This window comes from Coregonus lavaretus (genome assembly GCF_964263955.1).
Source record: "Coregonus lavaretus genome assembly, chromosome: 16".
Lineage (NCBI taxonomy): Eukaryota > Metazoa > Chordata > Actinopteri > Salmoniformes > Salmonidae > Coregonus > Coregonus lavaretus.
The window spans coordinates 42,504,746-42,517,576 of NC_140003.1; the positions used below are offsets into that span (position 1 = coordinate 42,504,746).

General features: G+C 43.9%; 1 protein-coding gene across 1 annotated transcript in view; it reads left to right on the plus strand.

Annotated features, from left to right (window-relative positions):
• Positions 1–11,805: 11,805 nt before the first annotated feature.
• Positions 11,806–12,831, plus strand: part of LOC311143359 (anion exchange protein 3-like) — a gene marked incomplete at both ends in the record, with an annotated part of 82,920 nt that continues 81,894 nt past the window's right edge. Inside the window, one exon of the mRNA XM_084179200.1 lies at positions 11,806–11,859. Coding sequence (XP_084035326.1) covers positions 11,806–11,859 — 54 coding nt within the window. The remainder of the gene's footprint in view (positions 11,860–12,831) is intronic.

Consider the following 12,831-nt stretch of genomic DNA (forward strand, 5'->3'; position numbering starts at 1 on the left):
CACTGACTCTATGCCCATACACAGGTCTCTACCCACTTAGACACAATTTACGCTGCTGCTAAAGTGATTATTGATTAGATTTAGTAGTCCATTACACTGTTGTCCATTGCTGTTTTGTATACTCAGTGTACAGTATTATCATTCTTATCACTGTGTTGTTGGGAAAGAGCTCTCCAGGTAAGAATTTCACTGTTCTGTTTTACACCTGTTGTATCCTGTGCACGTGAAGAACAAACTTTGAAACTTGAAACGTATTCATTATTATCAAAAAGGAAAAACTGATTCTGGATAAGCACTCCCGCTTTGAGACGCAATATGAACACGAGCGAAGGTCCCCTCTGTCTATGCAATCTTATTCACTATGATCTAAAAGACACAACTGATCCTAAATCAGTATTCCCACCCTAGACTCTCTTGATTCTCCAGACTAGTATGAAGCCGTACTAGATCCTCCCTATGGAATCCTCAGGCAAAAGGGGTGCAGCTTAATGTATGTTTCATGTTTACCAATTGTCTGACACACTTGGTAGCGTAGCACACGAATCCCATCCACACTATCTAACACCCTAGGCCTATTAATCATAGTCATTTGCCACACAATCAATCTAAGTCTAACATGGAATCAATGTGTGCCTATTAAAGCTTGTTAGTCTAACTACTAATTGTCCTAGGGTTAAAGGCGTCCGCGTGCTTCCCATCCAAAACAGTTCGGAACAGTTTGTGCATATATTATGACAACGTTTTGTGCCGTTTTTGTTAGTTTTTAGGCTGTTTGGGCGCCGAAGTTTATTCCCCCTCGTCTGCGATTGGTCAATGGTAGGGATTCGTCAATGAAGTGCCTGTTGTCATTTAACGAGAGGCGACTCGTCCTCATGCCAATTTTTTCACCAAACATCTTAGATGTCAAATTCTACGACTAAGATCTCCTTGGCAAAAAACCTAAAAGTTAATGAAAGATTTCTTGAGGTATCTTAGATTAATTCGGACTATTTTGAGTAAGGCTACGGCGTCTCAAAATGGACAAACAGTACTATTGCCGCTTACGAGTACACTCGTTTCGGTTAGCCTAGCCGAGGAGGGGTACCTGTTCTAAATGGGCTCCAGCTCTCTCACAATTTCCTTCATGTTGGTGGCATGCAGGAAAGCCTAAGTGAATAGACACACAATGGAAACACAAAATAGGAATCCAGGTGTCTATTCTGGGTTCAAATGTGACATTTGCATGTTTTATTACTGTTGGACAAGTGAAACTGTTCCCAGAGTTGCCTGTCTCTCATGGTTATGTTTGCCAAAGAGCACTTTGCTTTCTCCGTTGATGGAGGCATTCCTCAGATGGCAGTCTTATATGCATGTGGGCACACACACACACGCGCACACACACACACACACACACACACACACACACACACACACACACACACACACACACACACACACACACACACACACACACACACACACAAAACACACACACACACACAAAACACACACACACAAAACACACACACACACACAAAACACACACACACACACACAAAACACAAACACACACACACACAAAACACAAACACACACACACACAAAACACACACACACACACACACACACACACACACACACACACACACACACACACACACACACACACACATACATCACATCCCTCTCCCATAATACTGCCCCCCTCAGACACTCAGTCATAAACCCAGCCCCTAGAGTCTATGCCCAGCTGTTAGCCAGCTAGATACTGTAGTGTGACGGGCTTGACATTTGATACAGGTCTGTCCAGAGGTTAAGGTGGAGAGGCTCCTGCCTATGTGGAGGTTAGCTGTGGCCAGGGTGGCGACACACTCCACCAGGAAAACACCCTGGCATACAAGAGAGAAGGGAAGGTAGGACCTTTAGTGTTTATTGTCCAGACCTCGAGACATATGTCTTAAGGGCACAAGGAGGCAGTAAAACGAGGCATGCTCAAGACTAGCGTTCTTAGAGCCGTGTCACATTCAGATAGCTTCAGCACCACAGCGTAAAGGGGGATTCTCCATGCAGGCTAACATCCAAGTTTAGACTATTCATAATAGATGGATTGTTGAACTGCAGAACATGCATGCCTTTCAGACACAGTACAAGCGTTACTAAGTCCTTGGTCTGGCTCCCAGCGCAGGGGCCAACAGACACTGGGGAATCTTAAGGGCATCTAGAGGTGGAGGCTGGAACTAGTAGCTAGCTACACCATAGGTTTGGTACAGTAAGCTTGCCCTTTGATAGGCTTGTTGGTATTGTGGCCATGTTGTTTTAACTGTTGATACCGGTCCAATTCTTTCAGACCTGCACTAGGGGGCTAGTTGTTGTTTCTGAACAGGACTGTTGTTATACTGTCTTGAGTACAGAAGTTGAGCAGAAGTTTTCCTTCACATAGAGGATTGGTTGTAAATCATTACAGCTGCTTAATGACGGTATGATGGCTCACAGCCAGTCCCAAAATGACCTCTAACACCTACCCCCTTGACCCCTAACCTCTACCCTCTAGGCACTAGGCGCTCCACCTTGCCCTCTGTTAGCCTGTTGTGGAATCTTCACCATATTATTGTTTACGAATGTTATGAAGCACATGCTGTATATGTGCCATTTGTTCTAACCGATGGGGAGCTTCAGTTTCCATGCCCCACAACAAGTATCACACTGTTCACTAGCTATATTGTTCTTTATTCTCTGAGCGATCAGTCCTAGCCAGCTCTGAGGCCACTGCACTGGGCATAAAAATACATAAGGCATCTTGATCCTGGAGTTCAAATCAAATCAAATCAAATCAAATTGTATTGGTCACATGCGCCGAATACAACAGGTGCAGACATTACAGTGAAATGCTTACTTACAGCCCTTAACCAACAGTGCATTTATTTTTAACAAAAAAAGTAAACTAACTTCATCCAGACAGGCGGATCTTTCGTGGGGGGAAAGATTGTTGTTGAGCCCCCTTGACCTCTCTCCCATTGCCCTGGCCTGGGTAATTACAGATCTACTATCCATGGCAAGTTTACATGGATGAGAGACTCCTGTTGCTTCTCCCCAATAAATAAATCAGCCGCGGCTATTTTGGCAACGTCATGATTATTAAGTTATCCCAAGGTGCCCTGAGCAAGTTGCCTGACCACTCACCCTGAATTGAATTTCGCTACGTACATTCAGTCTGAAACTGCCATCCTAGAAGTCGTTTGTGTGACTTCAAAATGAGGGGGGCGTTGTACAAAACAAATTCATCAGTGATTGGATCGTCTCTAACAAATCTGACCAATCAAAGTATCAACGTTGATAATGTCATCACAGGCTCTGACCCAAGCCATTGGTTTCTGGGACCAATCAGAAGAAGAAACATCACTTGGTCAGAGCGGTGTGGATGGACAGCCGGCAACTGAACAAGGTCCTTACATTGATAGCAGTTTTCCACTTGTGCTTGGGTTGATTGTAGAACATAAAGAAACATTAAAATAAATGTCTGCCTATTAATATTCTAGCTCGATAGCGTAGATGCTTTTTGGGCTAGCATGAGACAATTCCTTGGCAACGTACTAAGCAGGGCCATGCACAGACCTTTTCGGGGGGCAGGTGCATCGGGAAAAAAGGGTGGGCTATCAGATTATTATTGATGTTGATGATTGATTTAAATCTGCTAGTTAGCTAACTCCATTTATTTGACTGATTGTGATTTATCTCTCTGTTTTTCTGCCTTGCTCTGTTGCACAAAATTGGCTGTCCACAACAATGCTTAAACCACATCAGGAAACCACTTTTGAGGTCTGGGAAAAATCTAAGAAATTACAATTTTTGGGTGTTGTTACCCTTTAAATCAACTGGGCACCAGCCAGAGACCGTTGTTTGGTTAGCGATGTTTCTGTAGCTCTCATGTGATTGCAGAGTTTGCAAAACAATTGGCCGCTGGATTGATGCAAATAATCATGATACAGTATCATTCTGCCAGGAAGGCACAGGCTACTTTGTAGTCAACATTTAATTGAGAAGGTTTTTGGGAACCTTTCCATCTACCAGAAGATGGTTGTCATTACATTAGCATCATCGCTAACAGCTACACAAAGTGGTAGACAAACACGCACACAAAGACAGGTGCATTCCTGTGCTGCCTGTACTGTTGCCTCCAGAGGCGTCATGCCCATAGGGGGGCACAGGGCGTTTGGCCCCTCAGATTTATCCTGTATTTTTTATTTACATTTTTTTATGTTGTTGTTTCTCTGTAATACTACTTACTCGCCACATAGTAATTTTATGAAGTTGACTTTAGATAGCCCAGATAGGTTCCCAATAACCCAACCTCATTTCAGGCTAACAATCAAGTTAGCGTAGCTAGCTTGTCTAACTACCTTAGCTGGCATGCCTGCTAGCTAGGTTGGTAGACTTTAGAAAATAAACAATAACTAAATGTACTGAATAAAAAACTCACATTCCTTTCAATCGTTTACCCAGATTAGCAGAAATGCAGAGAAGCATATTTAGTTTAAGCATAATGATTATGGCTCTAGATTGCAGGAAAAAGCTTTATCAGGTGTTTGAAAAATGCACATTTTTTATTTTGGAGTGTCTCTTCAGAAAGGTTAAGGAAAATACGATTCACCGATGCATTTTGTTAATGTCTTATAATAATCTTGGGCAAATTAATGCATTTCTATTAAGTTCAATACATTTAGTTGATTTCCTGCTAAGTTCAATACATTTTTGAATATTGTTGAATTCTGTTTTAATGTCTGGATTCTGTGATTCCGTCCACGTTCTCCACAACACAGATTATATAGAGCTCTAGTAATGGGAGCAGAGAGAAAGTGTGAGTTAGTGAAACAAATGAATTCAGAAGATCTGAATGTAAACATCTGGAGAATATTGAATGTAATATTTTGTTTTTCATTAAGTACGATACATATTTAATTCCTTTGCAAGCCTACTAGCTAGTCTGCCACCAATAACAATGTTGAAATCAAGGTAAACATATTCCCCATTGGTTTTTTGTTTACATCTGGCTGTTATAATTGTATTGTTACAACATTGATGTGTAGCTCTGGATTGATAGATTGACCTTCATGGACCTCTGTTATTCTTGTGTGTATTAGTATTAACAACAAGCTCCAATCACAGAGCTTTGTTTCTGGAAGAGATTGTTTATAAGGTCAAACACTTGTTTTAATCAGTGTTGTTTGTAATGGCACATTACACATTCTGTAGTCTGGTCTCCTTCACCACCAGCAGTTATCATAGCCGGTCTGCTAGGTGGTTGCTACTTAAAGTCCCCAGGACAGTTACAGTATTAGGCAAGACTGCCTTCTTGTCTTGTGCACCATAGGCATGGAATAGTCTACAACCCATGCTTCATCTAGATATGTTAGTGCCACTGAATGAATTTGACATTTTGATGGGAGACTCTGTTACAGAGGAGTGTAAATGCTTTTTTTAGTCTGGATCATGTTGTTGAGTTGTATTGTATTGTTGTATGTTTTAATTCTGTAATGTATTGATTGTTGCTGCCTTCTTGGCCAGGTCTCCCTTGAAAAAGAGACTGGGTCTCAATGGGGTTTTCCTGGTTAAATATATATATATATATATACATATGTATGTATGTATTTTAAAATACTTTGCAAAAAAAACTCTGTGCCGTGTCAACACCATTTGTTACAGTAAGATGACTGTGTTTCCGCCACAGAAAAACTGTGCACATTCCTCCAATATTCACACATGATGGATGCAAATGCTAACAAGGTATGTACAAGATAAATGTAAGTCACAAAACTCTATTTGATTAAAGAGCCGTACTAACACTGGTATAAAATCTATTTCATTAAAGACCGTACTGACACTGGTATAAAACTGTTAGTGGCTCTCTTGGTTTTAAGAGGTACAGACATGAGTGTGTTCCCTGATGACAGTAGTGTATATTACCTGATGACAGTAGTGTATATTACCTGATGACACTGTATATTACCTGATGGCAGTACTGTATATTACCTGATGGCAGTAGTGTATATTACCTGATGACACTGTATATTACCTGATGACAGTACTGTATATTACCTGATGACAGTACTGTATATTACCTGATGACAGTACTGTATATTACCTGATGGCAGTAGTGTATATTACCTGATGACACTGTATATTACCTGATGACAGTAGTGTATATTACCTGATGACAGTACTGTATATTACCTGATGACAGTACTGTATATTACCTGATGGCAGTAGTGTATATTACCTGATGACACTGTATATTACCTGATGACAGTAGTGTATATTACCTGATGGCAGTAGTGTATATTACCTGATGACAGTACTGTATATTACCTGATGACAGTAGTGTATATTACCTGATGACAGTACTGTATATTACCTGATGACAGTACTGTATATTACCTGATGGCAGTAGTGTATATTACCTGATGACACTGTATATTACCTGATGACAGTACTGCATATTACCTGATGACAGTACTGTATATTACCTGATGACAGTAGTGTGTATTACCTGATAACAGTACTGTATATTACCTGATGACAGTACTGTATATTACCTGATGGCAGTAGTGTATATTACCTGATGACAGTACTGTATATTACCTGATGACAGTAGTGTATATTACCTGATGGCAGTAGTGTATATTACCTGATGACAGTACTGTATATTACCTGATGATAGTACTGTATATTACCTGATGGCAGTAGTGTATATTACCTGATGACAGTAGTGTATATTACCTGATGGCAGTACTGTATATTACCTGATGACAGTACTGTATATTACCTGATGGCAGCACTGTATATTACCTGATGGCAGTAGTGTATATTACCTGATGACAGTACTGTATATTACCTGATGGCAGCACTGTATATTACCTGATGGCAGTAGTGTATATTACCTGATGGCAGCACTGTATATTACTAGATGGCAGTACTGTATATTACCTGATGGCAGTACTGTATATTACCTGATGGCAGTACTGTATATTACCTGATGGCAGTACTGTATATTTCCTGATGGCAGTACTGTATATTACCTCATGGCAGTACTGTATATTACCTGATGGCAGTACACTCAGACATCATTTACAAACGAAGCATTTAGTGAGTCCTCCAGATCAGAGGCAGTAGGGATGACCAGGGATGTTCTCTTGATAAGTGCGTGAATTGGACCATTTTCCTGTCCTGCTAAGCATTCAACATGTAACAAGTACTTTTGGGTGTCAGGGAAAATGTATGGAGTAAAAAGTACATAATTTTGTTTAGGAATGTAGTGAAGTAAAAGTAAAAGTTGTCAAAAAGATAAATAGTATAGTAAAGTACAGATTCCCACAAAAACTACTTAAGTAGTACTTTAAAGTATTTTTACTTAAGTACCTAACACCACTGACAATAAATGTAAAAAAAAACAGACTTGGTTGACTTTCTGTGTAATGAAAAGAAAATGTGTCTCCCTGCTGATGTAACATAAATATTTGAGAAACTGAACGAACTGAACGCAAGCATGCAGGAAAAATATAAAAACATTCTACAGATGCGTGACCGAATCAGTGGATTCAGAGGAAATTATTCTTATTGGCGAGTCTTTCAAAGGCGAACCATGCTCCCTTCCCTCGGCTGTGCATGTTTCTAACAGAAAAAAGCATCAGTAAGTGTCCCACATGAGTGATGACTGCTCACCTCCAACGCTTGGAAGAGCACTTTGGGACCTACTTCCCAATCTGTATGACTATGATCCTGGCTCAGTTGACATGCTGGTAAGTTAAATCAAACAGCTGATCGAGCTGTCATGTGACCGAATGCATTCACAGGTTACTACGGAGACATTTTGATTCCTTACTCAAAGGGAATACCCTGCCGCCTGCGTCTGAGCATTAATGCCGCGTTCAAAACAACTGGGACCTCGGAACTGGGAACTCGTAAATCTCAGACTACCGACTTCAGAGGGTTCAAGACAACTGTGAATAGTTTTGAACGGTCATCCAACTCAGAATTCCAACTCGGGGACTCTGGCATCTTTCTAGAGCTCAGACTTTCCGACCTGAAGATCACTGACGTCATGATTTGACCTCGTATTATTCAGAGTTGCCAGTTGTCTTAAAAGCACCATAAAACTTGTGGTACCCTCCGCCAGCTCATACCTGTGTGAAGCTGGATTCAGTGCTCTCGTTTGCATTGAAACCAAATATTGATCCAGGTTGGATGTGACAGCATAGATGAGGTGCGCACTGTCGACCACGCCCCCTGACTTTGAGAAGCACCGACACGACATGCATCAAGCCACACCCATCTCATTAGTGGTGGTGAGATAAGATGCATTATGTCAGACTAATTTGCAATTGACTGTCATAGCCCCACATTAAAAGTATGTGACGGTGAGTTGAGAATACAATCAGAAATACTGTTAGAATGTTTTGCAATTGACTGCCATAGCCCCAAATAAATAAAAAGGAAACATTGGCTGTTAATTACATCATTTTCACATGGTTCAGGTCGCGAGAATATCAAAATGGGGTCGTGGGCCAAAAAGGTTTGTGAACCCCTGCACTAGGGTATTCTGACTTGCCCATGTGAAGGAGCTAAACCAGGCAACTACACTAAATGTTAAGACAGGTTCAATAAAACATCTGTGAAAGGACTAAAACAGATTGATTGACATTCAGCCTTCTAAGTTTACACAGGAAGTACAGTCTTGACTGACATCTAGATTACACTCGCCCACTGTTGGCTCCAAATTCAGCTGATTGTCAACTACTGTACCGACGTACTTATACTCCTCCACCTGTTCTATGCTCTGGTCACCAATGGTGATTCATTTCAGAGCTGATGATCGCTTCCTATAGTCTATGATAAGGTCTTTGGTCTTGGTGACATTGAGATCCGGGGAAGTTATCCTTGCACCATAGGTCAAACTTGTTGAATCAAGTTATCAGAATTGGATGTGTCAAGAATAACAGTGTCGTCTGAGTATTTGATGTATGTTATCTCAGGGCAGGTGCTCCTACAGTCATCTGTATGGAGTGTAAATAGGACAGGAGAGATGACTGAGCCCTGTGGTAAGAGAGGAGTGCAGTCAAGCACAGTCATAAAGGGCCAATGCTCTACAGTGTACACTCTTAGAAGAAAGGGTTCCAGAAGGGTTATTGGGCTGTCCCCATAGGATAACCCTTTTTGATTCCAGGTAGAAACCTTTTTGGGACCTAAAGTTGCGCTGAAATATAACTGGCAGATTGAGATTGTTTGTTGGGCATACAGGAGAGTGGACATACAGACATGTGGTGGATTGACTGACAGGCTCAGAGGAGAGAGAGTGAGAGAGATAAAGAGAGAGTGAGAGAGATAAAGAGAGAGTGAGAGAGATAAAGAGAGAGTGAGAGAGATAAAGAGAGAGTGAGAGAGATAAAAAGAGAGAGTGAGAGAGATAAAGAGAGAGTGAGAGAGATAAAGAGAGAGTGAGAGAGATAAAGAGAGAGTGAGAGAGATAAAGAGAGAGTGAGAGAGATAAAGAGAGAGTGAGGGAGATAAAGAGAGAGTGAGAGAGATAAAGAGAGAGTGAGAGAGAGTGAGAGAGATAAAGAGAGAGTGAGAGAGATAAAGAGAGAGTGGGTGCTGGGCATGCCTCTACGGATGGCAGGATGCCACTGGACATGATTAGGAGTGGTGGAGTGGAGGGGAACAGAATTAGGAGGATTAGGAGTGGTGGAGTGGAGGGGAACAGAATTAGGAGGATTAGGAGTGGTGGAGTGGAGGGGAACAGAATTAGGAGGATTAGGAGTGGTGGAGTGGAGGGGAACAGAATTAGGAGTGGTGGAGTGGAGGGGAACAGAATTAGGAGGATTAGGAGTGGTGGAGTGGAGGGGAACAGAATTAGGAGTGGTGGAGTGGAGGGGAACAGAATTAGGAGGATTAGGAGTGGTGGAGTGGAGGGGAACAGAATTAGGAGGATTAGGAGTGGTGGAGTGGAGGGGAACAGAATTAGGAGGATCAGGAGTGGTGGAGTGGAGGGGAACAGAATTAGGAGGATTAGGAGTGGTGGAGTGGAGGGGAACAGAATTAGGAGGATTAGGAGTGGTGGAGTGGAGGGGAACAGAATTAGGAGGATTAGGAGCAGATGTTTGTTCTGGACCTATTCCTTCAGTCTGTGTGTGTGTGTGTGTGTGTGTGTGTGTGTGTGTGTGTGTGTGTGTGTGTGTGTGTGTGTGTGTGTGTGTGTGTGTGTGTGTGTGTGTGTGTGTGTGTGTGTGTGTGTGTGTGTGTGTGTGTGTGTGTGTGTGTGTGTGTGTGTGTGTGTGTGTGTGTGTGTGTGTGTGTGTGTGTGTGTGTGTGTGTGTGTGTGTGTGTGTGTGTGTGTGTGTGTGTGTGTGTGTGTGTGTGTGTGTGTGTGTGTGTGTGTGTGTGTGTGTGTGTGTGTGTGTGTGTGTGTGTGTGTGTGTGTGTGTGTGTGTGTGTGTGTGTGTGTGTGTGTGTGTGTGTGTGTGTGTGTGTGTGTGTGTGTGTGTGTGTGTGTGTGTGTGTGTGTGTGTGTGTGTGTGTGTGTGTGTGTGTGTGTGTGTGTGTGTGTGTGTGTGTGTGTGTGTGTGTGTGTGTGTGTGTGTGTGTGTGTGTGTGTGTGTGTGTGTGTGTGTGTGTGGTGTGTGTGTGTGTGTGTGTGTGTGTGTGTGTGTGTGTGTGTGTGTGTGTGTGTGTGTGTGTGTGTGTGTGTGTGTGTGTGTGTGTGTGTGTGTGTGTGTGTGTGTGTGTGTGTGTGTGTGTGTGTGTGTGTGTGTGTGTGTGTGTGTGTGTGTGTGTGTGTGTGTGTGTGTGTGTGTGTGTGTGTGTGTGTGTGTGTGTGTGTGTGTGTGTGTGTGTGTGTGTGTGTGTGTGTGTGTGTGTGTGTGTGTGTGTGTGTGTGTGTGTGTGTGTGTGTGTGTGTGTGTGTGTGTGTGTGTGTGTGTGTGTGTGTGTGTGTGTGTGTGTGTGTGTGTGTGTGTGTGTGTGTGTGTGTGCGGGCGGGCGGGCGGGCGGGTGTGTGTGTGAGTGTCAGTGTGCCTATTATCAGGTGAAACAAGGTTCCTCACCACCTAACTCTCCTCTCTCTCTTGCCTACACAGGTTATGCCACCCCACAGGCTTCCTGGAACCCCCACTGTGAAAGAGAAGGGCTGATCCCCGTTCCCCCAGCTCTAGCTACTGTCCACCCCCCTGTCCCTCCCCAACCACACCTAGCCCCCCACTCCCACCCCCCTGTCCCTCCCCAACCACACCTAGCCCCCCACTCCCACCCCCCTGTCCCTCCCCAACCACACCTAGCCCCCCACTCCCACACCCCTGTCCCTCCCCAACCACACCTAACCCCCCACTCCCACCCCCCTGTCCCTCCCCAACCACACCTAACCCCCCACTCCCACCCCCCTGTCCCTCCCAAACCACACCTAGCCCCCCACTCCCACCCCCCTGTCCCTCCCCAACCACACCTAACCCCCCACTCCCACCCCCCTGTCCCTCCCCAACCACACCTAACCCCCCACTCCCACCCCCCTGTCCCTCCCAAACCACACCTAGCCCCCCACTCCCACCCCCCTGTCCCTCCCCAACCACACCTAGCCCCCCACTCCCACCCCCCTGTCCCTCCCCAACCACACCTAGCCCCCCACTCCCACCCCCCTGTCCCTCCCCAACCACACCTAGCCCTCCACTCCCACCCCCCTGTCCCTTCCCAACCACACCTAGCCCCCCACTCCCACCCCCCTGTCCCTCCCCAACCACACCTAGCCCCCCACTCCCACCCCCCTGGTTCCCAGACCCCGGCCCCATGGCTGCAGGAGGCCATGCCCCTGGGACGGATGTGTTGATCAACGTGCATCAGGTAAGATTGATTCATTGATTTATTGATTGTTTATTTTCCTTCAAGAGGAAATTCCTTCCTCAGCAGTCAATAGAAGGAGTAAACTCCCTAATATCTGAAACATAATGGCTGGAATGGAATTAATGGAACGGTATCAAACACATCAATCATATGGAAACCACGTTTGTTCCATTAATTCAATTTCATCCATTACTATAGCTCCTCCCACCAGTCTCCACTGGGGTAGAAGCTGTTCAGGGTCCTGTTGGTTCCAGACTTGGTGCATCGGTACCGCTTGCCGTGCGGTTGAAGAGATACAGTTGAAGTCGGAAGTTTACATACACCATAGCCATATACATTTAAACTCAGTTTTACACAATTCCTGACATTTAATCCTTGTAAAAATTCCCTGTCTTAGGTCAGTTAGGATCACCACTTTATTTTAAGAATGTGAAATGTCAGAATAATAGTAGAGAGAATGATTTATTTCAGCTTTTATTTCTTTCATCACATTCCCAGTGGATCAGAAGAACTCAATTAGTATTTGGTAGCATTGCCTTTAAATAGTTTCGGGTAGCCTTCCACAAGCTTCCCAAAATAAGTTGGGTGAATTTTGGCCCATTCCTCCTGACAGAGCTGGTGTAACTGTGTCAGGTTTGTAGGCCTCCTTGCTCGCACATACTTTTTCAGTTCTGCCCACACATTTTCTATAGGATTGAGGTCAGGGCTTTGTGATGGCCACTCCAATACCTTTGGAAGTATGCTTGGGGTCATTGTCCATTTGGAAGAGCCATTTGCGACCAAGCTTTAACTTCCTGACTGATGTCTTGAGATGTTGCTTCAATATATCCACATAATTTTCCTTCCTCATGATGCCATCTATTTTGTGTAGTGCACCAGTCCCTCCTGCAGCAAAGCACCCCCACAGCATAATGCTGCCACCCCCGTGCTTCACGGTTGGAATGGTGTTCTTCGGCTTGCAAGTCACCCCCT